Source organism: Amphiura filiformis, chromosome 5 (genome assembly GCF_039555335.1).
Source record: "Amphiura filiformis chromosome 5, Afil_fr2py, whole genome shotgun sequence".
Classification (NCBI taxonomy): Eukaryota; Metazoa; Echinodermata; class Ophiuroidea; order Amphilepidida; family Amphiuridae; genus Amphiura; species Amphiura filiformis.
This window is the reverse complement of record NC_092632.1, coordinates 45,865,294-45,891,935: the sequence shown is the minus strand read 5'-3', so window position 1 is coordinate 45,891,935 and position 26,642 is coordinate 45,865,294. Positions and strand designations below refer to the sequence as shown.

The window sequence follows — 26,642 nt, the reverse complement described above, 5'->3', positions numbered from 1 at the left end:
CAAAATATGAATGTAGATTATGTCCTAGTTAGTACTAGTAGTTGATCTATGTTATTAATAGGCGTGCCTCTGTGTTATTGTTACCCGCCACTATATGTGTCACAAGTTGAATTATTCATGAACGACCTCAATATACCTGGTTTTAAAAAGGGTAAGAATTGAAATGTAGCTGAATAAGCTTTCATTGGCAAATTGTATTTACTTAGCGTAACCCTCATATGTAAGAGATACGGTGTATGATATGGATGAATGGATTGAATGAGGCAGTAATGGTTTCATTATGTGGTTAAGGTAACAATGACCTTGAGAATATTCTGATTGTTTTAGGTTTGAAATTAATTTTGACAAGTCCACTACTAGTATCCCGAAAGTAAATCAGACATCTCACATTATCTGGCAGGTTACAGGCTAATATTTACATTGCTTTATAAATAATTGTAAAAGGGGGAAGGAGGACTTAACATTTAATCAGCATCTGTGTCACCATTATTCCATTTAGACGACTTGATATAATCCATCATGCTAGTTTTCAATATTATAAGTTGCAATTGTATGCATTTGATATTATTGTTATGTAGAGACACATTTTGACAGGATGATTTTAAATGCCAGTACATCCAGGCAGTAGATATTTATGTCTGTGATTACTGGTAGTATACAGCTGTCCAGATTTCATAACATCCTCCTTTAGGCCTCCCTATGTAATTATACCTCTGTCCTCGCGGATATAGTTAAAGTTATCCTACCTTTTCAAAATTTCAGAACAGTTTATGTTTTATTCTTTTGTTTGAAGGATCACCTTGAAAACTGAATGAATATTAATCCACCAAAGTCAGGTCCCAAGTCCAGAGACTTCAGAGTACACTGATCTAGACAGAGCTGTTCTGCATAAGGTGAATTTTCCCTACGAAGTTGTCTTCACAGAGTGATGTACCAAGAGTGCTTATCTTAAAACGGATGAAATAGGTTCCAGTTAACAGCGCTGGTGTTCTACCAAAATGAACTATTCACCAAATGAACTATAGTCCCATTTAATATTTACATGAAAATGGTTTCAAAACAATACAAACAAGCTATACATAGCATATCGGTAGAGTGGCGTATGGTTCCTGAGTTAATCTTATTATTATTTGACCCATTTTCAGGCACATATACGGTGTACATGTTTTTAAACTGATCTGCCTTCATATATAACATTATAAAAATATCTATTTGAAAAGGATATGCTGAATTACTTAATAGTTCTATTAAAATACATTGTACATTAATTTTTAGTCATCTCGTTGAATAAACAGACAATTTTAAATGAGCTTCACTCTTTTTCAGGCATGCATACATTGCCAGGCATTATGCTCAACCTCAAACATACAGAAAAGTTCAATTCCCCAGTTGTGAAATCTGATTCAACGTTGGCCTATACAGATTGTCCTACTCCAGTGTCTTGAAAATAGCATTTTAAAATTAATGTAAAATAAGCTTGAAATTTAATGCAGTTATTTAGTCGTATGAAACCATATAGCTTTTAGGTAATTTTGTTATAAAGGGATGTCGTCGTGACTGAGGTGCCATTGCAGCATGCCTAGCCTGCAGACCACCAACTCCAACATGTAATTACATAAGAGACTTTTAGACAACCTCCATTCGAAATAAATAGCAAATAGTTTCAAGTACAAATAGTAGAAAGACAAACTGGCGTTGTCAATAGTTTGTATTGAAAGCATGTTTTACTTATAAAAAGAGTCAGCAAGACTAGACGGCAACGGTTAAGATGAAGTTATCTTTGTCATAGACAACGAGTTACATCAAATATTGAGTAATTTATTTGCCCGCTAGGTACAACGCGCAGACGAATGTCACAGAATATTTAGAAAACGATTAGAAATTAGATTTCCTTCGATACTTTTTGTGATATTTATATGATTCGTATATGGTCGAATCCAACCAAAAGTGTTCACGGGCCAAAAATAAAAGTCCGAAATAAAAATGTCTCCACAATTTTTTCCTTTTGCCCATTGATTGATGACATATTGGCCTTATAGGAACCAAAAGTGCCATTACTAATCTTGAAAAATAAATCCAGGACGTGTGATAGTAAATGTGATATAAAAACCAATGTTACCTACGAATACCACTAGGATGCTTTCACTATCGCAATACTAATCAACCTAAAACAAATGGAATATTCCCATTAACGCTTTTTTTCGTGTAATGTAGACCACAAGGTGTCAGGAAAATGCTAGCTCAACCAGAAAATATTTGTTTTTATTTTTATAACGCGATCAATATGATCTTAGTCAATTTATGCTAGTTTATTTTTGAAAATGAAGTTTAGGTCAGTTTCTGTATTTTATTTATCAAATGAGTATGAATCAATTTACACATTGTATAAGAACGAGTATGATATATGTTTTCAAGAATATTATGAATTATACGCATACACCTAACGCTTTATACAATGAAAAGGTGAAGAAACCCGGGTATTCGTAGGTAACATGAGCGATTTAACAATATCTATATTGAGTTTATAGGTTTAAATTTTGCTATTATGGTAATGAATTAATAAAATGGTAGTTTTTAGATCTCTTTTAGATGGTACGTCCAAATGAATAAATGCTATTACCGTAGATCAAAAAAAATTTGATGCTTTTAGCAAGATTTTGACCACTTCATTTTGATATACAAGTAGTTAATCAGCAATTTTACATAATAAATAATTGTTGAATGAATCCGTATATGGGTAATAATAGTGTCCTGGGGTACCGCTTAAAGTTTTTGGCAATTAATTTCCATTGGTAGGGACACTTCATTACACATATCATATATTATGCTGTATTCGTAAGTAACATTTCAGTATTTGTAGGTAAGAATTAGACTTTTAGTGGATATCGCAATCAAAACTTCATTTTATAAAGCACTTTGAATGTATTATTTTCTTTATGTGCGTTTATTGATACTTTAGACCCTATCATGTATTAATAATGTCGGTTACAGCGGTTGAAAGAGGATTGAAGTAAGAAACAAAGGCACTAAAGTGACTTTAATTTGTAATTGCACACAAATCGCTTAAAACCGTTATTGCAGACTTGTGAAGTCCATCTTGGAGTCAGTTACGACTTGTGGCCTTTCGTTTGAGGACAACTACAATTAGCTTTATACCAGGGTCCATCAATGTGTTGTCTAGATCATTAGACAATGAGAACAGTCGTTTTTTCCATGGTATTCGTAGGTAACCTTAGCGAAAACGTCAAAAGTTACCTGCGAATAAATCTATTTGGACACAAATTACTCAGAAACCAGAAGGTCGGTAAACATTTAAAATGAAGCACACATGACAGCTGACAAATCCAAGTATTTATCCCCTTCTAATCTCCTTTGAATCTGATTTTTCTTTCAAATGAGCAGACCGTCGTCTATTTCAGTATATATTTTTCACCAATTAAGCCGTATTCAGTTTTGCATGGTGGGCATGTATGTGAATTTGCAACTTTCATTGACATATGATTTGATAGCAAACATACAGGCCTTCGTTATGTACCAATATGGGCATTGGCATGAATGGCGGTGTTTCACAATACTGTCATGATGTCAAAAGTGTATTCGTAGGTAACATTCGGTTACCGAAATTTACCTACGAATACTTGCTTTTATTGTTGACATCTCAGAAATATTTAAACGCAGGTTATTGAAACTTGGTAGAAATAAAGAGTGTATTACCCTGCACCTATTGCTTAACTATTGTTTACTATTCTCTCACTTTGTGAAAATGGCACAGCTTTTAACATGTATTCGGAGGTAATGCATATTTTTTACCAAACCTACCTTTGTGCCATTTAGAATTTCTGGCAGCTAAACACAATCATAAAGATGTCCGAATGCAATGCACTTCAGTATTGGACATATCAAAGCTTGTATCAATTGCACATTTATTAGTGATTTCCATTTTTAAAGATATATCTAGTGCTATGAAAAATTGTATTCGTAGGTAATGTAAAAAATACCACTCAAAAAATTATCACAAAAATTCATAATTATGTACAAATATGTGAAAAATTGAACAGGCAATCTTTGAATACACACCTTTCAGGAAATCAATTTAGATTCAATCCAATGACTTCTTTTCATAACTGATTTAGTTGTTTTTAAAAATACTTTAAGAAATATTTTGAAAAAATGGGTAAAAATAGCATGTTTTGGGGTCTCTGTGTCTAAGTTTTTCACAGAAGGGGTCTTATTATATATGGCGCGAAGCGTATGATCAAGGCGAATAAACACAATACAAAAACGAATGCCAATTGATTAATACTTTTAAGTTATGGGCCTGAACATGCCGTGTACACTTTTCGTTGGATTCGACCATATCCATAAAGATGAGCAGTATGTCCACAAATTCATACTGTTGGAAATATTTCCATTCCTTCCATTTTGGCTATATACATGTACTGATATAATACATTAATTTCTCCAAAATTACGTATTGAGTAATTTAATAGTGTATCAGATAACATCTTCATTGCCCACTAATCAGTCCAAGAGAACGCCAAATATGGATCAAGAGTATTACATAATAATACCCTGCTATGACAATAGCTGCACTATAGGTTAATCGTATAATCTCCTTATGTGGTTAGCATGGCTGGGCCAGGAAATCCACAAGGTCAGCCAATGTATGTACATGTATTCGGTACATGTGCCATATCTTTTACAATGGGTGATAAATTTCTGGTTTGTTTTATTTCAAAACGCAACAGTCGATATTCTAAAGCTTGGTCCAAATCCAAGAGAAGAACCAACTCTAGTAATTTATGTGGTTTCAAATTATATCGGCCGTTGCCTTTTTGATAGAAATGGTGTTTGTTGATGTGCACAGTTTCCCATTAGATCATCACATGCTGTTGTACATCCAAGGTCAAAGGTCTTTTAATCCATATTTGGCGTTGTTCTGGGACTGATAATGAGAATAAGACTACAGCTACCACTTGTCAGGGTTAAGCTTGCTTCGATTTCAAACTGAACCTTCAACTAAAGTCTTCACTAAATTTTAAGGGGCCAATACCTTAGGCTAGTTTTTGCTATTTTAAGAGTCTTTATGCGAGTAGTGTCTTGAATGTAAAGAGGGTGGGAAGAACTTGAATCTATGGAGGTATTCAAACCCGGAATTCAAAACGCATGCAAATGGTATAGAAAATCTCTTGTAAACCTCTGCTTGTAACGAGCAGGCATGTTTGAACTCAATGTGATGCTGTGAAAATAGTACATCAGTACATTGTCGGAAATTACAGGAATAAAGTAGTCCAAGGTTATTCAACCTGCAGAATTCGGCATCCGAACAGCATGTGATGTCAGTATAGAAAAGGATAATACTCATACTTTGCCAGAAGGCGTGAATGTGCAAACTGGCTTTTTCTGTGTTAACTTGATATTGTAAGCCATCTCAAGATCATGTGAATCGACGTTCTTACTGAATTCAAATTGCGCAAAAGATAATGTCTTTTTTGGTCAAAATTGCGTCAGAATCTTTTTGCGTTTACACAACCATAACTACTGTATGTGCATAGAGGAGGTTAACGCTAACCATCACTGCGGTATAAATACATGGGATTGCTTGCTTCAACCAAAAGATGCCTCCGGTTTCAACTTGTGTGTAAGGTCATTTTGTTAACCGGGAGGAAATCCGAAATAGATTTACTCCATACAATAATCTTGTTATTCTTCTGCATAAATCAACATAGCTCCATGAAAATAAGGTTTTGCAGATATAATAAAGCGCCTCTGACTCTTGAATTACACCGGATTTTATGACCATGTAAAATGCTGTTTTGTTTTCTAAATAGCATGGTTACATTTCAACAAAATATTGGCAAGGAAATGGGTTAAATCGATTCTACTTGTAATTAAAGTGTGGGTTAGTGCTTCAATCCACGTGAAGAGAGGATAGTATTGCCATAATGTGAGTGCTTTAGCCATAAGGTTTGCAAATCCCGTTATATCAGTGAGAGTTACACTGACCTCCTAACTACCTTCATTTGCAGTTTGCATTAGTGGTTTAATGCAGTCTGATTGGACAATATCAAGCCATCTTGAAAGCCAATGTCAGTGTACTGATTGGCGTTAATCTGATTTGGGAATGGCATTTTTGTGTGCACTTTCCGCAAAGTAAACACTTTTAGTCCGCATAATTTGATCAATGTCAGAATAAAATCAACACAATCACTTCACTACTTTTATGAAATTCAAAAACTGGTTCCAACCCATTACTTTCCATGCTATGATACATGTAGCTGTGCCCGGGACCTGGGCATAATTTTGTTTCATCCAACGTAGCATCCTATGTTCATGTGTTTTGTTATCGTACACCATTAAGAGAAGATGCACGTATTTGATTTCATTCGTTTAATATGGGTTGTGTCTGAACATACACACTTTTATGAGAACCCAAAGTAAAATGTAACTTACACAGGTATTTTATAATGCATAATGTCGGTAAAAATATGAATGTAGATTGTGTCCTAGTTAGTACTAGTAGTTGATATATGCTATAATAGGTGTGCCTCTGTGTTACCCGCCACTTTATGTGTCACAAGTTGAATTATTCATGAACGACCTCAATATACCTGGTTTTAAAAAGGTATAAGAATTGAAATGTAGCTGAATCAACTTCCATTGGCAAATTGAATTTACTTAGCGTAACCCTCATATGTAAGAGATACGGTGTATGATATGGATGAATGGATTGAATAAGGCTGTAATGGTGTCATTATGTGGTTAAAGTAACAATGACCTTGAGAATATTCTGATTGTTTTAGGTTTGAAATTAATTTTGACAAGTCCAGTACTAGTATCCCGAAGGTAAATCAGACATCTCACATTATCTGGCAGGTTACAGGCTAATATTTACATTGCTTTATTATAAAAGGGGGAAGGAGGACTTAACATATAATCAGCATCGGTGTCACCATTATATTCCATTTAGACGACTTGATATGATCCATCATGCTAGTTCAATATTATTAGTTGTAATTGTATGCATTTTATATTATTGTTATGTAGAGACACATTTTGACAGGATGATTTTAAATGCCAGTACATCCAGGTAGTAGATATTTATGTCTGTGATTACTGGTGTATATATACAACTGTCCACTGTCCAGGTTTCATAACATCTTTATCTAGGCCTCCCTATGTAATTATACCTCTGTCCTCGCGGATATAGTTAAAGTTATCCTACCTTTTCAAGATATCAGAACAGTTTATGTTTTATTCTTTTGTTGAAGGATCACCTTGAAAACTGAATGAATATTAACCCACCAAAGGTAGGTCCCAAGTCCAGAGACTTCAGAGCACACTGATCTAGACAGAGCTGTTCTGCATAAGGTGAATTTTCCCTACGAAGTTGTCTTCACAGAGTAGTGATGTACCAAGAGTGCTTATATAACGGATGAATTACTTAGTAGGCTCCAGGTAACAGCGCTGGTGTTCTACCAAATGAACTATTCCCATTTGATATTTACGTGAAAATGATTTCAAGCTATACATGTAGCATATCGGTAGAGTGGTGCATGGTTCCTGAGTTAATCTTATTATTTTTGGACCCATTTTCAGGCACATTTACGGTGTATAAGTTTTTAAACTGATCTGCCTTCATACATTATAAAAATATCTATTTGAATAGGATATTCTGAATTACTTAATAGTTCTATTAAAATACATTGTACATTAATTTTAGTCATCTCCTTGAATAAACAGACAATATAAAATGAGCTTCATTTTTCAGGCATGCATATACATTGCCAGGCTAATATGCTCAACCTCAAACATACAGACTAAAGTTCAATTCCCTAGTTGTGAAAGCTGATTCAACATGGGCCCATGGACCCTACCCTACTCCAGTGTCTTGAAATAGCATTTTAAAATTAATGTAAAATAAGCTTGAAACTTAATGCAGTTATTTAGTCTTATGAAACCATATAGCTTTTAGGTAATTTTGTTATAAAGGGATGTCGTCGTGACTGAGGTGCCACTGCAGCATGCCTAGCCTCCAGACCACAAACTCTAACATGTAATTACATAAGAGACATTTAGACAACCTCCATTCGAAATAGCAAATAGTTTCAAGTACAAATAGTAGAAAGACAAACTGGCGTTGTCAATAGTTTGTATTGAAAGCATGTATTAGTTATAAAAAGAGTCATCAAGACTAGACGACAACGGTTAAGATGAAGTTATCTTTGTCATAGACAACGAGTTACATCAAATATTGAGTAATATATTAGCCCGCTATAGGTACAACGCGCAGACGAATGCCACAGAATGTTTAGAAAACGATTAGAAATTATTAGATTTCCTTTGATACTCTTTGTGATATTTATATGATTCGTATATCCATAAAGATGAGCAGTATTGGTCCACAAATTCAACATGCATACTGTTGGAAATATTTCCATTCCTTCCATTTTGGCTATATACTGATACGGTATACATGTAATACATTAATTTCTCCAAAATTACGTAATGTATCAGATAACATCTTCATTTAATCATTGCTCACTAATATGAGAATCAGACTACAGCTACCACTTGTCAGGGTTAAGCTTGCTTCGATTTCAAACTGAACCTTCAACTAAAGTCTTCACAAAAATTTAAGGGGCCAATACCTTAGGCCAGTTTTTGCTATTTTAAGAGTCTTTATGCGAGTAGTGTCTTGAATGTAAAGAGGGTGGGAAGAACTTGAATCTATGGAGGTATTCAAACCCGGAATTCAAAACGCATGCAAATGGTATAGAAAATCTCTTGTAAACCTCTCCTTACGAGCAGGCATGTTTGAACTCAATGTGATGCTGTGAAAATAGTACATCAGTACATTGTCGGAAATTACAGAAATAAAGTAGTCCAAGGTTATTCAACCTGCAGAATTCGGCATCCGAACAGCATGTGATGTCAGTATAGAAATGGATAATACTCATACTTTGCTAGAAGGCGCGAATGTGCAAACTGGCTTTTTCTGTATTAACTTAATATTGTAAGCCATCTCAAGATCATGTGAATCGACGTTCTTACTGAATTCAAATTGTGCAAAGGATAATGTCTTTTTTGGTCACAATTGCGTCAGAATCTTTCTGCGTTTACACTACCATAACTACTGTATGTGCATAGAGGAGGTTAACGCTAACCATCACTGCGGTATAAATACATGGGATTGCTTGCTTCAACCAAAAGATGCCTCCGGTTTCAACTTGTGTGTAAGGTCATTTTGTTAACCGGGAGGAAATCCGAAATAGATTCACTCCATACAATGATCTTGTTTGAGAGAGGGTTTTTTTAAACACAAGTCTCCACATACATAAATGACAGCCAGTGAAAAAATTTCACTGACCATCCAGGATTTGAACCTGGGACCTTCGGATCACCGGACCGATGCTCTGCCAACTGAGCTAATGAGTCAGATGGAGAAGAGCAGTGATGTTATTATCTATAGGCCTTCAGTTCAATAATCTTGTTATTCTTCTGCATAAATCATGTAAATCAACATAGCTCCATGAAAATAGGGTTTTGCAGATATAATAAAGCGCCCTGACACTGGAATTACACTGGATTTTATGACCATGTAAAATGCTGTTTCGTTTTCTAAATAGCATGGTTACATTTCAACAAAATATTGCAAGGAAATAGGTTAAATCGATTCTACTTGTAATTAAAGTGTGGGTTAGTGCTTCAATCCACGTGAAGAGAGGATAGTGGGGATAGTATTGCCATAATGTGAGTGCTTTAGCCATAAGGTTTGTAAATCCCGTTATATCAGTGAGAGTTACACTGACCTCCTAACTACCTTCATTTGCCGTTTGCATTAGTGGTTTAATGCAGTCTGATTGGACAAATATCAAGGCAACTTGAAAGCCAATGTCTGTGTACTGATTGGCGTTAATCTGATTAGGGAATGGGATTTTTGTGTGCACTTTCCGCAAAGTAAACACTTTTAGTCTGCATAATTTGATCAATGTCAGAATAAAATCAACACAATCACTTCACTACTTTTATGAAATTCAAAAACTGGTTTCAACCCATTACTTTCCATGCTATGATAGCTGTGCCCGGGACCTGTGCATAATTTTGTTTCATCCAACGTATCATCCTCTGTTCATGTGTTTTGTTATCGTACACCATTAAGAGAAGATGTACGTATTTGATTTCATTCGCTTAATATGGCTTGTGTCTGAACATACACACTTTGAGAGGACCCAAAGTAAAATGTAACTTACACAGGTATTTTATGCATTTATGTCGGTCAAAATATGAATGTAGCCGTTGTATGCCTCAATATTATTGTTACCCGCCACTATATGTGTCACAGGTTGAATTATTCATGAACGACCTCAATATACCTGGTTTTAAAAAAGGGTAAGAATTGAAATATTGAAATGTAGCTGAATCAGCTTCCATTGGCAAATTGAATTTACTTAGTGTAACCCTCATATGTAAGAGAGTACGTTGTGTGATATGGATGAATGGATTGAATAAGGATGTAATGGTTTCATTATGTGGTTAAGGTAACAATGACCTTGAGAATATTCTGATTGTTTTAGGTTTGAAATTAATTTTGACGAGTCACAGTACTAGTATCCCCCGAAAGTAAATCACACATTATCTGACAGGTAAAATTGCTGTAGAATATGTAGAGGCTAATATTTACTTAGCTATTGCTTTATAAACATGATAAATGGTAAAAGGAGGACTTAACATATGTGACCCGGCAGCACAAACGAGCCGTAAATTCCCTAAATTGTATTCTGAGTTATGGTGTAAAATGTGTACGAAGGTCGTATTCATCGGTCACTAAAGCTGGCGGCGACATCTGTCTTATTTTGATAGTCACAACACCAATCAATAATCCTATTATTGAAGTGGATAATAAGCTTCTACCTTAGATGGCTATAGAACTTTTAATAACTCTGGTCTTTGCTTGCTTTTGCTAAATCCTTTTCAAGTGGTGGGTTATTTGTATAGGTATGCATAACCAACAATTAACAATGAGAGAACCTTCTTAAACCTCGTTGACTTGGGGATGATTTGAAATGACCGCCAATTATGACTGTTTGATATTTATTGCCAGCAATGTGGAAAAAGAGACACACATAGAAACGAAAAAAGCTATAATTTTGTTGAAGGAGCAAAGTTTAACTAACCATAACTCCGCTTCTGGATATCGTTTGAAGTCAAATGATATACCATTTTTAAGTTTATGATGTTTATTTTTTAAACACGAAATAAAACAAAATTGACCGGGGGAGGAATTTACGGCTCATTCGCCGTGGACGGTCACATATATATAATCAGCATCGATATCACCATATATTCCATATTAGACGACTTGATATGATCCATCATGCTAGTTCAATATTATTTGTATGCATTTCATATTATATAGAGCCACATTTTGACAGCATGATTTTATATGCCATTACATTCAGACAGTAGATATTTATGTCTGTGATTACTGGTATATACAAGCTTATACAGCTGTCCAGGTTTCAAAACATCCTCATCTAGGCCTCCCTATGTAATTATACCTCTTATCCTCGCGGATATAGAACCATGGTGCTTCAAGTTATCCTACGTTTTTCAGTTTATGTTTTATTCTTAACTATACTAGATATTTACGTGATAATACTTTTAAAAGAATAAAAGCAAGCCTGGTTCCCGAGATGCTCCCATATTTTTAGACCATTACTATGCTATTCAGGCACATTCACGGCATCCATGTTTTTAAAATAATGCAATAATTTTGATAGAGACGTGTATTATCATATTAAATATTTATATAAATTATATTGAATGGCTTATAATGCTCTGATAAAATTCATTGTGCATACATTAATTTCTGGGTAATTAGTAATAATTATAATTTGTCATACATGTATCTCTACGTGTTAGGGTTTTCTCCCGTATATCATACATGGCACAGCTTTCACAAGCTCATCTGTCGTCACATTATTCTCACCAGATTCATTTCCATCGAACTAAAAGCAAATTTACTCTAATCTAAAACCGGTTTCCACGACAAATATTCACGAACTGGTGAACTGAAAATTAACATTAATACGAGTTAGCACGTTACTTAGAATTTAATGAGGACAAGTGTGTCACATTTAAGCAGCAAAAAACCTAATCTGTTCTGGAGATAAGTTTGCGGAGATATCTCCAATTTCCGCGATGAAATCCACAGTCGCTCTGTACAGATTGCCTTTCTAAGTTGACATATTCCCGCATCAATCAAAAAGCTATATAAAGAAATAAAGGTCTGACATTTCCGACGAAACACTTGAGAGTTTTACCGATTTAACATGGGCAAATAGTTACGTGAATACCGCTATGTAATTTGCTGCGAAAGAATCATATTTCTCTATAAATAAGCCAGTTAATGCTGTACGTGAGATAAAGCCATACTTGCAATATTAAAGCAATTTCAAGGCACTGTCAGTGCTTCATCGAATCAGAAAATCTACAAAACTAATCGGAAATCAGATTTTTGTAAAGAGTAAAACATACTATGTACGTGAAACCGAACATGAAACAGATCACAAACATAGTCAATGTTGGAGTCTGTTCTATACGAAATACACCTAATATCGTAACAATTTTATTGACTTATCAGCTCTTATCCTCCACTTGAAGTCATTCTAAAAAAAACACCATCTATTTTTCACTGGTTTGCGGGATAGAGAACACTTTTGACCACTTTTTGCAAATGTTACATAATAAACACACTACGTTTTAAGCTACCTAAATTTCAAAATGATCTTTTTGCAATATTTCTATGTAACTACAATTAAGCAACTCACCTGTTCATATAATGTGCTTTAATATACTGACTGTACTTGTATAATTGACATTTCATGTGATCAGGCAAAATAAATCATTTATGGAGGAAAATCAATTTTATTCTTTTTATTTAGTGTTTTTTGCAAATGTTTTTAGTGGTACATGGAACGTTTACATTCACGGTCCTGCATATTAGACTATTCGTGCTATTTGCACGTTGTATAAAAAACAGTTAAAAAAATCTGCAAATGTCAAATTGTCATGTTTAAAAACTATTGCAGTTATTTATTGCAATGATATAATTCAAGTAAAACACTACAACCTTGCTGACCAGTAATTGCTAACATTAACAGTAATGTTATCATCGCGGTGTACCTTTAATTCAAGCCTTTATAACAAACATTCACATGGATGCAATTTCGACATGCTTGACATATGAAATACATTGTACGTTTTCGTTTTATTAATTTTTGTGACTCAAACTACATCTTTTGCTACGGCTCATCTAAAAATAGTACATTTGTGTACGTAGTATTTCCATGTGACAATGCGCCGTATGTATATATAAAAGTGATGTTGTAAATTTGGACCGTATGCATGGTATGGCCCCTTCGGCCCTGGTTCGTACATTGAACTGATGCATTCGCTTCCATTACAATAAGGTTTAAATATAACTTGCACTTAATGATTTTGAAATGTAGAACTCACGTAAGATTTTTATACGAAACAGAAGTTGTTTACAAATGCAAGAAACAACACTAACAGACTTTCCCAGAGTGTTCCTCACAATTTGTGCAGTAAGAAAAAGGGTCGTCATTTCTTTTGATATATTTGTCTGCAAAACAAAACTATATGATTTTAAACATGAAGCTCATGCTGGATTAATAATATGAACTGAAATGTGAAAAAATAGTTTGTTTGTTTAAACAAATTTAGCAGATAATTGTCAGATACATGTATGCGTTCTCCGCGCTGGTATTCTAGTAATATATGAGTAATTCTCTTTTATAAATTTATATAATCATATGCCATCTCTATATAATTGAATTCAAAATCAGATAAGACTCTTCAATGGATGGCTGTTCAACGTAAGTTTTTCCATGCAAGCTGGTACGTTAAAGTAACAGGTGCCATGCTATTGTTGTTGTTTAAATAAAGCACTACGACCTTTCACATATAACAAAGACACCATAATTTAATTAGCTAATTGGCTTAACGTAATTATTTGCTAAATTAACCTCTTTTGTTTGACGGTTAGGTAAAACTGTAAAAAACAATGGAACAACGAATGGTCAGCGAAAGTAGTATTGTTTTGATCATAGCTGATGAACGCGATAAAGCACACTTAGTATATCCCCTTAGCACACATTATGTAGTATGTAAGCCACTCTGTCGACGAATCATTCGTGTAGGAGACACCAGACATAACAGTCAGAAAGGCACTCTTGGGAGCCGTGCGTGTCCGATCAGGACGACTCTGTCGGTCGAAACTTTACTTTTCTTTAGTCGGGTAATGGTGAGGCATTAACCTGTGATGTATATGTGATCTGACTATCTGATACAGCCATCTTCCGTGAGTGAAATTTTAACTGCAAAACAAAACTTATCGTTAAATTATGTGGCTTCTCTACTTTCTTTTTTATGCTCAGCAGCATGTGTAGGGAAAATTGTATCCTCATGCTGAGGACAAAGTTCAACAACGCTCAAGGAAGAGGCACATTATTTCCTTGTCTTATTATGAGGGTACTCGACACAGTTCCTCGGAAATCAGATTGAGGTCCATTTTACAATACACCGACAACTGCAAGTTTCTGAGCTATACATTTGGGAATTCCGAATGGTGACTGCATCACCTTAAAGATATGATGACGCTACTTCATTTGGCAAAGACAAGACAGTTAACACTCAATCGATTTTGTAGAGAAGATACGTGTAATGATTGATGACTATATATTACCATCTATGCAATACAAGTCATCATTGATGAGTCTGTCCATCCTGTCATGCCGACGAGGCAAATGAAAAAGATATACCGGGAGGATGAATCAATCTGCATAACTAAGAAAATTATGTGATTCTGTGGGGTCTCTATTAGCTTCTGGAATTACGCCATGGCTTCTGGAATTACGCTGGATTTAAGGAAACCAACGAGTTGAATGACCCTTGTCAGCTTATGACTGGACTGATTGTGGTTAAGTCTTTTACAAATTGTGATGTTTTACAATACCTAATGATGACTAAACGGTTGGAAATGGTAATACTGAATTGTTGAAGGATCCTGTGCATCAGGTTTGGTTCGAAAATGTGGAGGAAAACGCCCGAAACAGTTGGTATTAACCAGGCCATGTTTACATGATTAATAATATTATTAATGATATAACACTGACGCAGGTGTCGATGATCACTGTCGCAAAAAGTACAACCAGGCTGTATTATTTATATTCTGGATAGCTCGTTCTTGTTTATTATTATAGTACTGTCAAGAAGTTCCGACCAAAAAACTGAAACCATTAGATTTTTTAATGTTTGTTAAAAAAGCGACGTGCATCATTATAACTTTTTTATGTGATGTCCTAATACGACTGTTGTTCTCCTTTCTAAATCAAACAAAGAGCGTACTGAAGAATACTATAGCTACTATACTGAAAATACTCAAAATAGTACAAGTTGGTACTCCAAGAAATGGTAAAACTGCATTGACACCATAATTGCCGATAATATATAGTATACCAATGTGTCATATACTAACAGTGCAGACTGTTCGTTATCATGGTGGAGTAGGTGGTGGGGAGTGGGTGTGGGTGTGGGGTGAGTGTGAAGGTGTAGGGTGGGATTTGCAAGGGAGGGGGTGTGTGGAGGCCCAATACATATGGGTTTAATTGTTGGTGGTGTGTGTGTATACTATTATGAGCTGCCATGCGAGTTTGTGCTTCATTTTAATAGCTTTAAATTGTGGTTATTAGATTATATAAATGTGCATTTCAGCAACCTCATTACTTGAGCATTCAGTATACCACGCTATACATCGAATTCAGCAGGGAGATATTTTAAGTTCACATCAGCAGAGGAAAGACATAGATAGATGAGCGTGCCTTGCAAATCAGACATTTTGTAGCCTAATTCGGAATGACAAAACAAGCAGTAACCGTTTATCTTAGCTCTACGTGGTAGTACGCTTTACCTTTCACGGCAACCAAATTTAGCATCAAATAGAGCTCTGGGCTCAACGTAGTTTTCCCAGGAAATGGGGATTTGACTGTTATAAGCTTCCCATGATAATGTAAATGCGATTTGTTTCATCCAATTTGCAGAGTAAGCAAGCCTCGCTAAACCTCATTTATTATCCCAAGTATAGATATATAATACGATGCGGTAATTTTTCAATTTTCATTCTCAGTGGTAGCAGGTAGCGATATTGTACTTTGACAATCTGATGAACTCTATATATTTTCCTGTAACAATTCGTGCATGAACATTTTATGAGACGGTAACAATATGTCGGCTACATTCATTAGATATTACAAATATAGCAAATTATACGTCGGTAAAACATAACGAGAAACTAAATCGATACTATAGTATTATTACCATTTTAATTATGTCGTTTCTTCCGGAATGTTCTAAATGCTAAAGGCATAACAAATTAAATTAAATTGACATAAATTTAAGCATATTTTATTCTTCTTTTTGAAAAAAAAATGCTTTGTCGATTTCGCTTGGTTGCCTAAGCCTTCAAAAGGTTAAATCGTGGTTGACTACTGTATCTTTTTCAATTTTTGTCATTCTATGGCTGGGTGGTTTATGATGAATACAAAGAATAAAGTTGTAACTAGTCGACGTCATTGGCTGACTTATTATTGCCCTAAGGTAAATGACAGGGCGGACTAAATAACTAACCTCCAAATCACACGTATCGTTAATTGTTATTCAAATCGAAGGTATTTTGTTTTTCTTCACGTAATTCTTCGTGATCCCTTTCTGACAAGCGACTGCTACGCCATGAATGCGTTCTTTTTGTGTTTAAGGAACTCTAAACCATTTTTCCCTCTTTCCTTGTTTACTATTCAAACAGATTCAACATAGGAACTGAACCAAGATGGAAGCCTCAACAGTGACAGTACTGTCTGTACTTCTAAGTATTATACAGTGTGTAAGGACTGATTTACAGTGGATTTCAGATTGTGATCGAACTAAAGGGTGTTTTCGTTACCCCCCTGATTGTGCCAGATTTCCCGATATAAATAGTCTTCAATATGATGCAAATGCGTGTGAATTTACTATCACTTGGCAGCAAACATTTGATACGAAATCAGTCAATTTTGAAGTCTATGCACCTGCCACAATGGATGATTCGGAATATATCGCAATTGCCTTTTCACATGATCAGAATATGGTAAGTGGGGACTGGGTAACAATATGGCATAAAGTGTACATAATTAATTATAAAACTTCGTAAATGAAAAACAAATACAGTCTAATTCTTGAAAGCACAAACTGAAAATTATCCAACACTATTTCTTTCTTTTCTGGCCAGCATGCGTATGCTTTTCTAAGCCTGGCTTGAGCATTTCCCTGAGCCTGGTCCCATCAGGACCGGTCTGTCCCATCTCCGCACGGAGGAATGACCGTTTAGGGGCTGTGCAATAATTATGAGGGGGGGTAAATTTTCCGACGGCGTGTCATAAATACTTGCCCCTCCCCCTATCTGCCTGCAAAAATCGCTTGCCCCCTCCAGGCCTTCCAAAAATCTTTCCCCCTCCTTTGCAAATGCCATATTTTTTGGATCTTAAATGGTCTAGATAATATGGCGAGCGTGTCGAGCAGGAAAAATTGCAAAACGTGTCCGTACTGTTTTCCTGAGTCGTTTTTGAGCGTTTTATTTAAAAGATGCCAAAACTCGATTCCCCCCCCTCGGCTGGCCAAAAATGTATTGCCTCCCCCCAATATCCCCAGGGCTCATAAATATTACATAGCCCCTTAATCAAACAAACAACAGCAACCCACAACCACCAACCACCAACTTAAGGCCCATTCAAGGGCTCTTGGCCCATTCAGTGATTTGCTCATCATCATCGGGAGGATCGTAAAAATCATCAAAATTAATTTTACCATTGTTAGTGTCTTGTTAGTGGTTAAGCTGAAAGCCGTGTATTTAAAGACAAGAAATTTTACACGAATCTGTAATTTCTTTACTTAAAGGCCCATTCAGTGATTTGCGCATCCGGACAGCCGTAAAAATCATCAAAATTCAGATTTTGGTACCTTTGTCATTGTCATAGATGTGCTAACATAGCCTGCTAGTGTTTGAGCCGATTTTGTTTTTAAATACACGACTATTTTGGCTTAAATGGTTAATTTTGTCTTTATTTTTAAAGACAATATTTTTATACTGACAGTATATATAAGTAATATTTTGATTCTCTTATTTTCCCACAGGCTGGTTCCGATGTTTATGCATGTATATCATCAATGGGTAATACAAATATGGACAATAATAAAGCTCAAGTAACACTGTCACATTCGTATAACACAGTCTCTCATATAAATGAAGCAAAAGAATTAGTAAGTTGAATTTTTGCTTAGCTATATTTGAATATTTTTCTTGAAGACCGTGCAGAAAGAAGCACTTCTAAGTGGTGCTAAATGCACTTCTTCAAACTCACATACATTTTCTCAGTCTCGTTCATGTAACCATCTATAATCTCACTTAAGGGATCAGATAACAACGTTTGCACATTATTTTTTGTGGGACATATCGAATTTCTATTCTGAATACAAGGAATGTCCTTCTGATGTCAAATATTTTTGACTTTAAATTTGAAATTGGCGATATTATGCCTACATATTTTATGGCAAATTATTATAATTTGATATTTTTTTATTTTTTCCCTATTTAACAGTCCTCGATGTAAAATTTATAAATGTAGCTGGGAGGAAAAGCCGACGATCATTCGAAAAATTTATTTGACCTTTCGTATTGAAGATACACGTTGTTTCCCCAAAAGACCTAAATTTTTTATGTCTTTTTGGAAAAAAATGTATATCTTTAATACGCAAAGTCAAAATCTTCAAATGATCGTCAGCTTTTCCTCCCAACTACATTATACTTTACAAGTAAATATCATTAGATTTATAAATTTTACATCGAGGACTGTTAAACGTCAAAAATATCCATTTTTAATAATTTGCCATAAAATTTGTATTATATCGCGAATTTCAACAAATCAAAATTATTTGATTAAGAAGAAATTAACGATTACATAATGCGCGAATCAATGCAGTTCATTTCAAGTTTGATCAACAGGCGAGGCTTTTTCATACTCGCTCACCGCTACCCAAAGTTTGTGAATCTCATTAAAATTAGTCCACATTATCTATATAATTTACAATCCGACGGTGATATGTTATTCATGCTTTCACTGAAGATGAATAACAGTTTGTCCGAGAAAACTTTGATTTCTGCAATTGGAAGCTTTCGAACTTTAATTCTTTAGGTTGTTCAAATATGTTATATTAATGTTTAACTTTCCGAAGAACGTTTGAGCCCAGAATGACAATGATCACGCGCTTACAGCTTTACGTATGATTTTTGATACCATGCAACATTAATGTTGAAGTTTTAAAAGATTTAAACTTTTGAATTACAATTTCGTGGAAATATTCCAAAAACATTTCTCACACACAAAAATGTGTGTGAGAATTTTTTTAAGCCAGCTGGAACTCTTTATACAATAATTCTTTATGCAACATTTATATCAATATTAACGAAAAAAGATAAGTACCGAGCATCATCTATGCAAGCTTTCATTTTCAATATCGTGCAGGTTTTCAAATTTGAAAAAAACCTAATTAAATTTTTTGCAAAAAACAGATTGTTTAAAAAGAACGAAAAGGATTTCGCAGAACAAAATATGAAGTCCATTGACAGTTAACCACTAGTGTTGAATGATCTTTCTTTCAAACTTGGAATGAAATGAATTGACGCGTGCATTATGTAATCGCTCATTTCTTCGCAATCAGTGAATCGATTCCAGTAAAATTGGCGTATACGATGCAGAATAAGATGGGCTACACGCAGATGTTTAGAATTTTGGATTCAGATGTCTATTTCTCGACTTACGTTCAAAATTTTTCGCCATGTAATATTTAATGGGACGCCCTGTAAACAACACCTACATAGGCCTACATGATTGCACTGGTAACGTTAAGGACACTCCTTTTGTAGCATTATTCAAATCGTTTGGTACATACACACCAACATCTCAATATGAAGTAAAAACAACCTGCCATGATATATAGAGCAATAGTATTTTAATTCAAATCTTAGATTATTATGAGTCACTAGAAATTGCCACATGCCTCGTCAGAAACCGATAACTTGATTTTGCCGTTTCCTTTTCTCAAATGCTACAAGCATACATTTCCCTTTACTTACCCCCATTCTCGATGGAACTCATGACTTATAAGCTTTACTACGACATGTACAAGCTCGTGCGTCCGTTGATTTAACATTGTATTGTAATTTTTTGTGTCAAGTTGTCAAAAAAATCTTCAAATAATTTAAATGAACCAGCACAATTTGCGCCTTAATTGGATAGGGTTGGAATTATAATTTTGATTTATTTCGGTATTAGAAATGTTGGAAATGCCTAGATAATATGCATATTGCATAATATCAAACCTGTCCATGTATATAGCCTATAGGCCTATATCTGTAAAGCTGTAAAAATAAATCCTATTTTGAATTGTACATATTTCTTGCAGATCGGAGTAAGTCGTCTTTCCGGATCCAACTCGAATGGAATAATAAATTGCAACTTCACTCGAATCAAACATATAGATGGCCAGAAATTTTTTCATAATTTAAACAACCAATTTTATATGCTAGCATCGCGTGGACGTGCTTTAGAAGGTAAGGTTTGTTAGAGCTGTTACTCTATCCAATTCCTTATGGATATATATAAATCCAAATGCAATGTAAACTGAGCTCAAAAAGAAACTTATACTTTTTTACAACTTGTGAATCACAAGGTCATATCTTAAAATACTGTCAATCAAAATGAACCAAAATTACACACAGGATTACCTTAATACTCTACTCAAAACACATGTTAGTAACCAAGCAGTTGTCCAACTGACACAACAGCAAAATGCACTGTCATGGGACAGCTTCCCGGACTTCCTTCACTTTCACAGCCCCACAAGATCCTGGCACAGATGATAAAACGATGCTGCTTTCTGCTTTTCATACACTTTTTTCATGAAACAGGGCTGGGCTGTGAATGTGGTCCAGGAAGCTGTCCCATATCAGTGAATTTTGCTGTTGTGTCAGTTGGATAACTGCTTGGTTACTGACATGTGTTAAGAGTAGAGTATTGAAGTCAATCTGTGTGTAATTTTGGTTCAATTTGATGAACAGGATTTCAAGATATGACCTTGTGAAAAATTATAAGTTTCTTTTTGAGCTCAGTTTATTTTGGAATCATTAATAGACTGCATGTGACATGAACACAAATTATAACTTTGCACATTGAAGACACACAATGTTTGTTTGTTTTAATTCAACTATGAATGATCCTAGCATTTAGCTAGTTCTCCAAATCCGTATAAATAAAAATAAAAAAGAATAAATAGATATATAAAAATTGTGTCATCAACATGCAAAGTTATAATTTGTGTTCATGTCCTAGTCTATTAATGATTTCAAATTGAATAAAAATCCAATGTATTTTGAAATCATTAATAGACTATGACATGAACAAAAATTATAAGCATATAAAAAGGTTTCCACTATAACTTTGACCACAAAGCATTGGCATTGATATTAACGTCGTTTGAGGTAGTTTTGTTTAATTTGTTAGCTGCAGTTTGGTACCATACTTGTGTAAAACAAAATAGGAATGGTCGAGAAATTAAGGATTGAATGGAATTTGATGCGATTTGAAAAGTTGCAAATTCAAACAGATTGCCTGGTATGAAATTACATACCGTTCCACATGTTCCACTCACCTGACGTGAGTGGCGGTCAGCGTGTGTTATCGATCAGCATGAGCCATCTCTGACCGCGGTCTATTCAATTTGACGAGCATTATGCATGGTTGAAATTCATTTCAAGTTCTTTTTAAAACTGTATACTTGTATACAGCAAATTATTAGCAAACCCATATACATGTGGGCACATTTATATTAAGTCCATTCTTGTTTTGGAGAATCCATGCGTCAATGTAAGAGATGCAGGTTCGTGACACCTCATGGAAACCAAACGTCGGGTGTTCATTTTAAATGTTATTGCTATACCAATAAATACCCTGATATTGTAAATTTTATTATGTGTTATAAATTATAATTTGAATTATCCATCTTTCAGGTAACGTAGCGTATCACACGATTGGCAGATGGAGATCATCAGATGAAAAAGAAAACAAATATGATTTCAGCAAATTTACAGCTGACCCAGAGCCAACAACGCAGTCGCTAACGTCAGACTTAGGTTACAAAACTGGACAATCTGGAGGTAAAGTTCTTAACGTTCAAAACTCCGAGTGGGTACAATCATGCAATGCAATGCAGAACAGGCAAAAGATGACTGAACTCCTTTTTACTGGATACATTATTGTAGTATTCATCAGTTCATCCAAAACATGAAGCTATTCCAGTCACCCTTCCATAGGAATTTTGGCGATGCGTAGTTGCATTTTTCGACACAATATGATTGCGTTATATTCGTTTTTGTACCACACGCAACTCAATGGTTAAGCTTCCGATAATTTCAAATGTATACAGATAATTTCAAATGTAAGGGAGCACGGTGGCCTAGCGGAACGGGCACTGACTCATAATCGGAAGGTTGTGGGTTCGAGCCCCGGCGACGCCATCGTGTTTTTCCCTTGAGTAAGGCATTTTATCTCGATTACAGTCCACCCAGGTGTTTAAATGGGTACCGGCATTCTTAAATGCTGGGAAGGTAATAAAACTCGCTGTAGAGGAGGTGTAGCGAACCCCTATAGCAACATTACATGGAGGAGTCTGGCCCAATCGCCAATGAAAGAGAGATGGGCACTCCAATCACTGCTTATACAGGATCGTCTCCTTTACCTTTACCTTTACAGCTGATCGTAACTTATAGAAGCAGTGTCGAAACTGCAACAAGGGGTGTGTGGCTTTTGTGCCGTTATTTATTTATTTATTTATTTTCTTTCCAGGTCTTTTAGGAGGCCATTGTTCAAGTAGCCCATGTCAGAATTCAGGAACTTGCACGCATACAAAGACTGGCTTCAAATGTGTGTGTGAATATGATTACATCGGAGATAGATGTCAGCAGAGTAAGTATAGAGCATCATCTAATCATGGCAAAGTGCAAGTATTTCGCCTATTCGTTTCTCCGACCTCTTTACCCCCGATTTCAGAAAATGTGGAATTACTTTAATAATCCTATATTGGGAGTAGTACTTAGCTGTAATAAAACAATTGAGAGTCATATGAGTTTGGAAGTAAATGGCAAAACATAAAATAGCGCCTTTTTACACATATAGTCCTCTACCTCAGTCAAAGACAGTAATTTAGGGTTAGGAATAGATTAGGGCTTAGGTAAGGATTAGGGTTTATAATACTTTTTTAATTCTCGGATTACCGACCTTTCGGACTTTGTAAGCATCTTACTTGATTAGTGATATCAGTTGCCGTTTGCAAGTTTTTTTCTCGAATTGTAATATTTGAGTCTATAGTAAGACTTGAAACTTGACGTGTCACTTCTAGGAACAACAATTTGTTCCTGTCAGTCCTTGGATTCATCTTCAACGAAGTGACCATCCAATGTCCTTATTCACTCCTGAAGAAAGGTTACAAAAATATGACATTTTTATATTTATTGAGATGCTGAAAGTATATACCAAGCATTTATTGGACCTCACTATATAAGTATAAATTATACCACAATAGTATCGTATTTTGTATCCCAAAATCAAATATCCGCCATGATTTACATCAAATTGGACTTCCCAATAAAGATGCAGATCACATCTATGGGTGACGTTAGTGGGGTTTGTGAAGCATATTCACTTATTAAAGAGGCTTTCAGGGATGGACGGAATAGCCATCTATATAAAATGTGTTAAGGGGGTACACCCTGCCCAATTTGTGCCTATTTTTGCATTTTTCTCACAAATTATAGCGCATTGGTGACAAGTAAGGTATGTATATATATTTTAGGGGCAAGGACTACAACTTCTGCACTGGAAATTTTATTTCAGCACGGACAACAGTTGTGGAGTTACAGTCAAAAATGAGGGAAAACCAATATTTTATCAATGAATCAATAACTACTTGCCTTGAGTTGCTGAATTTTCAGTGCAGTAGTTGTAGTCCTTGCCCCAATAATATACATATCTTACCTGTCACCCATGCGCTATAATTTTTGAGAAAAATGCAAAAATAGGCACAAAATTGGCCAGGGGTGTAGTACCCCCTTAATGTGTCAAATATTGCAGAACAGAGTGAAGTAAACATCCCTTATGTACTATGACCATGTCGCCTCGACTAAATTCTGAAACACGTCACGTGTTTATGGCGTTTTTTGATGTAATTGTAATTGGAAACGCGTACTAGTATTTAGATTGATTTGTCCGAGTTAAATTGTATTCATGTTATGGCTCCATGCATTATACTGGGTGTTTATAAAGCATAAAGCATGTTCAGAATGAATATTGACGTACAGACATGGCTAGAATACGGTCAGCAATATTTACCTTGTATCCAGGAGTTCCTTAAGGAGAGGATATATATTTATATAGATTTGTCACCGACTCATCGTGATTTGTCATCATTCCGTACGCATTTTTTCTTTCGAATAATGGCGTTGTTTTGCGTAACGAGACTGATATATCAATGGCCAGTATGAGGTCTCGGGTCCTGAAAGTTAGTCTCTTAAACACTTTTTCATAATTAATCGTTTGCCAAAAAACCAAAAACCAAAAAAAAAACACCAAGGAATACAAATTTCCTATACGTTTGGGCCGTCAAAACTTTTCATACTCGAATACAGAGTGCTTTGCTAGGACTCGTTCATTTCATCATCAAAGAGTATGCATGATATAATATCAAAGCGACTTAATAAAGGTAAAACTGTTTTGTAAATGTTGGCCGTAGGAGTTCGTACGTACGGACAAGTTACAGCTACGTGCAATTGAAATATGGAACTTCACATTTTGCAGCACTCCTTTTTATATCAATTTTTCACATGAAAAAAGTACAATTTCCCTTTTTAGCTTTTTCATATAAAAAGATCACTAAATGTATAACAAATCTTTATTGTATGCTATATTTCGATCAAGAAAAATATTGTTTCTGAATAAACGGCATAAATAGATCATGTAGATAATCGACATATTTGAAGGAAGTAAAATGCACATATGTAGGCCACTACAAGAAAACCACGCAGTACAAATATAATAAGCTATATACAAAATCACATAAAAAACTACATTATGACCTACTTTATATTTTTGTTTCTTTACAGAGTCAGCAGGCAGTGCGGTGGTCTATTCACATAGGATACTATTATTAGCGATTTTGGTGACACTAGTTGTACATTCATTATGTTTATGACCTTAATATAAGATATTGTTATGTATATTTTTGTGTTGTTATATGTAAAATTTACTGTACAAATTACTGTCATACAAAACACGTGTCCATGGACATTGTCTTCCCAGCAAACATGGCAAACACAAACGTTTTCGTAACATTCCCAAAATAAAAGGGCGCACAAAAACTATTAAAACGTGGCGTTATATAAAGGTGATAAAAGGTTTTAATAACATTTTAAAATTGTAACATAATTATGTTTAACTGTTGGCAAAAGATTTTTTTAAACTGAAGTTATGATAACATTTTGACAACATTTAAAACAAAAAAATATATTTAGAATGCACGTTTTAAAACTGTTTCCTAATCTTTTTCATAACTCGACACTTTAAGTTTACGTTATTGAAACGTTTTATAACTTGTCGAAACTGTTTTTAAAACGTTTTAAAAGATATTTTGTGTTTGCTGGGTATCGATATCCTTCGAATACAACGGATTTTACTACTCTAAGAATACAAAGGATACATAGACCAATACCGCAAAAAATCGTTAATAAGCATATGTGCCTATTAACGATATGTGCTTATGAACGAATTTTTACGGTAGTCTATTAAACATTAAACAAACTACCGTAAAAATTCGTTCTTGTCCTAGCAAATCGTTAATAGACACATGCTTGTTATAACGAATATTTACGGTAGTGTTAGGCCCTATAAAATTAATGTTTTGGTTCTCGTCCCCTCCCTCCTCAAATTTCTGGGATTTGTCAGATTTTTATTTTTAGATTTTTAATTTGTTTTAGACTTTGGAATGATTTATGAAATCTTCATACATATAAATAAGTTTATTAGAGTCTTCCAAGTCTTTTGGGGGGTCTAGGGGGTTGTCCCTCAGAATCTCACATTTGGAAAAAAGGTCTCATCGTTTCCTTGAGCACTGTTGGAAAATACCGAAAACTGCTAACAATGCCAATTTTACATTGAAAAAAAAAAAAACACATCCCTCCCTCATCAATTCATAAAAATCCTCTGGACGAGAACCAAAACATTAATTTTATACGGCCTTATCTGAAGATACACGACATGCAGCGTAACAAATTTACACCCTAAAGTATATCTCGTTGGGCGTACTGCGCTAATTGTGTAAGTAATTTTTTGTAATTTTGAGAAACATACATTTTAACATAGGCCTATTTACTCACCAATCTTTGCATAAGAACACATAATAATGAGTCAAATTAAAGGGAA

At 34.9% G+C, this 26,642-nt stretch overlaps 1 protein-coding gene across 4 annotated transcripts in view; it reads left to right on the top strand.

Moving 5' to 3' along the window:
• LOC140153229 (uncharacterized) overlaps nt 1–25,839 on the top strand; it is a 31,617-nt gene extending 5,778 nt beyond the window's left edge. For 3 of the 4 annotated variants that reach the window (XM_072175916.1, XM_072175918.1, XM_072175917.1), the window contains exons 2-7: nt 16,886–17,206; nt 18,250–18,375; nt 20,578–20,725; nt 22,181–22,327; nt 23,016–23,135; nt 25,328–25,839. In XM_072175916.1, coding sequence (XP_072032017.1) covers nt 16,910–17,206; nt 18,250–18,375; nt 20,578–20,725; nt 22,181–22,327; nt 23,016–23,135; nt 25,328–25,416 — 927 coding nt within the window. In that variant the 5' untranslated portion in view covers nt 16,886–16,909 and the 3' untranslated portion in view covers nt 25,417–25,839. Of the gene's footprint in view, nt 1–14,363; nt 14,387–16,885; nt 17,207–18,249; nt 18,376–20,577; nt 20,726–22,180; nt 22,328–23,015; nt 23,136–25,327 lie in introns of those variants that run through there. The other variant, XM_072175919.1, reaches the window with a different exon arrangement.
• Nucleotides 25,840–26,642: the final 803 nt, after the last annotated feature.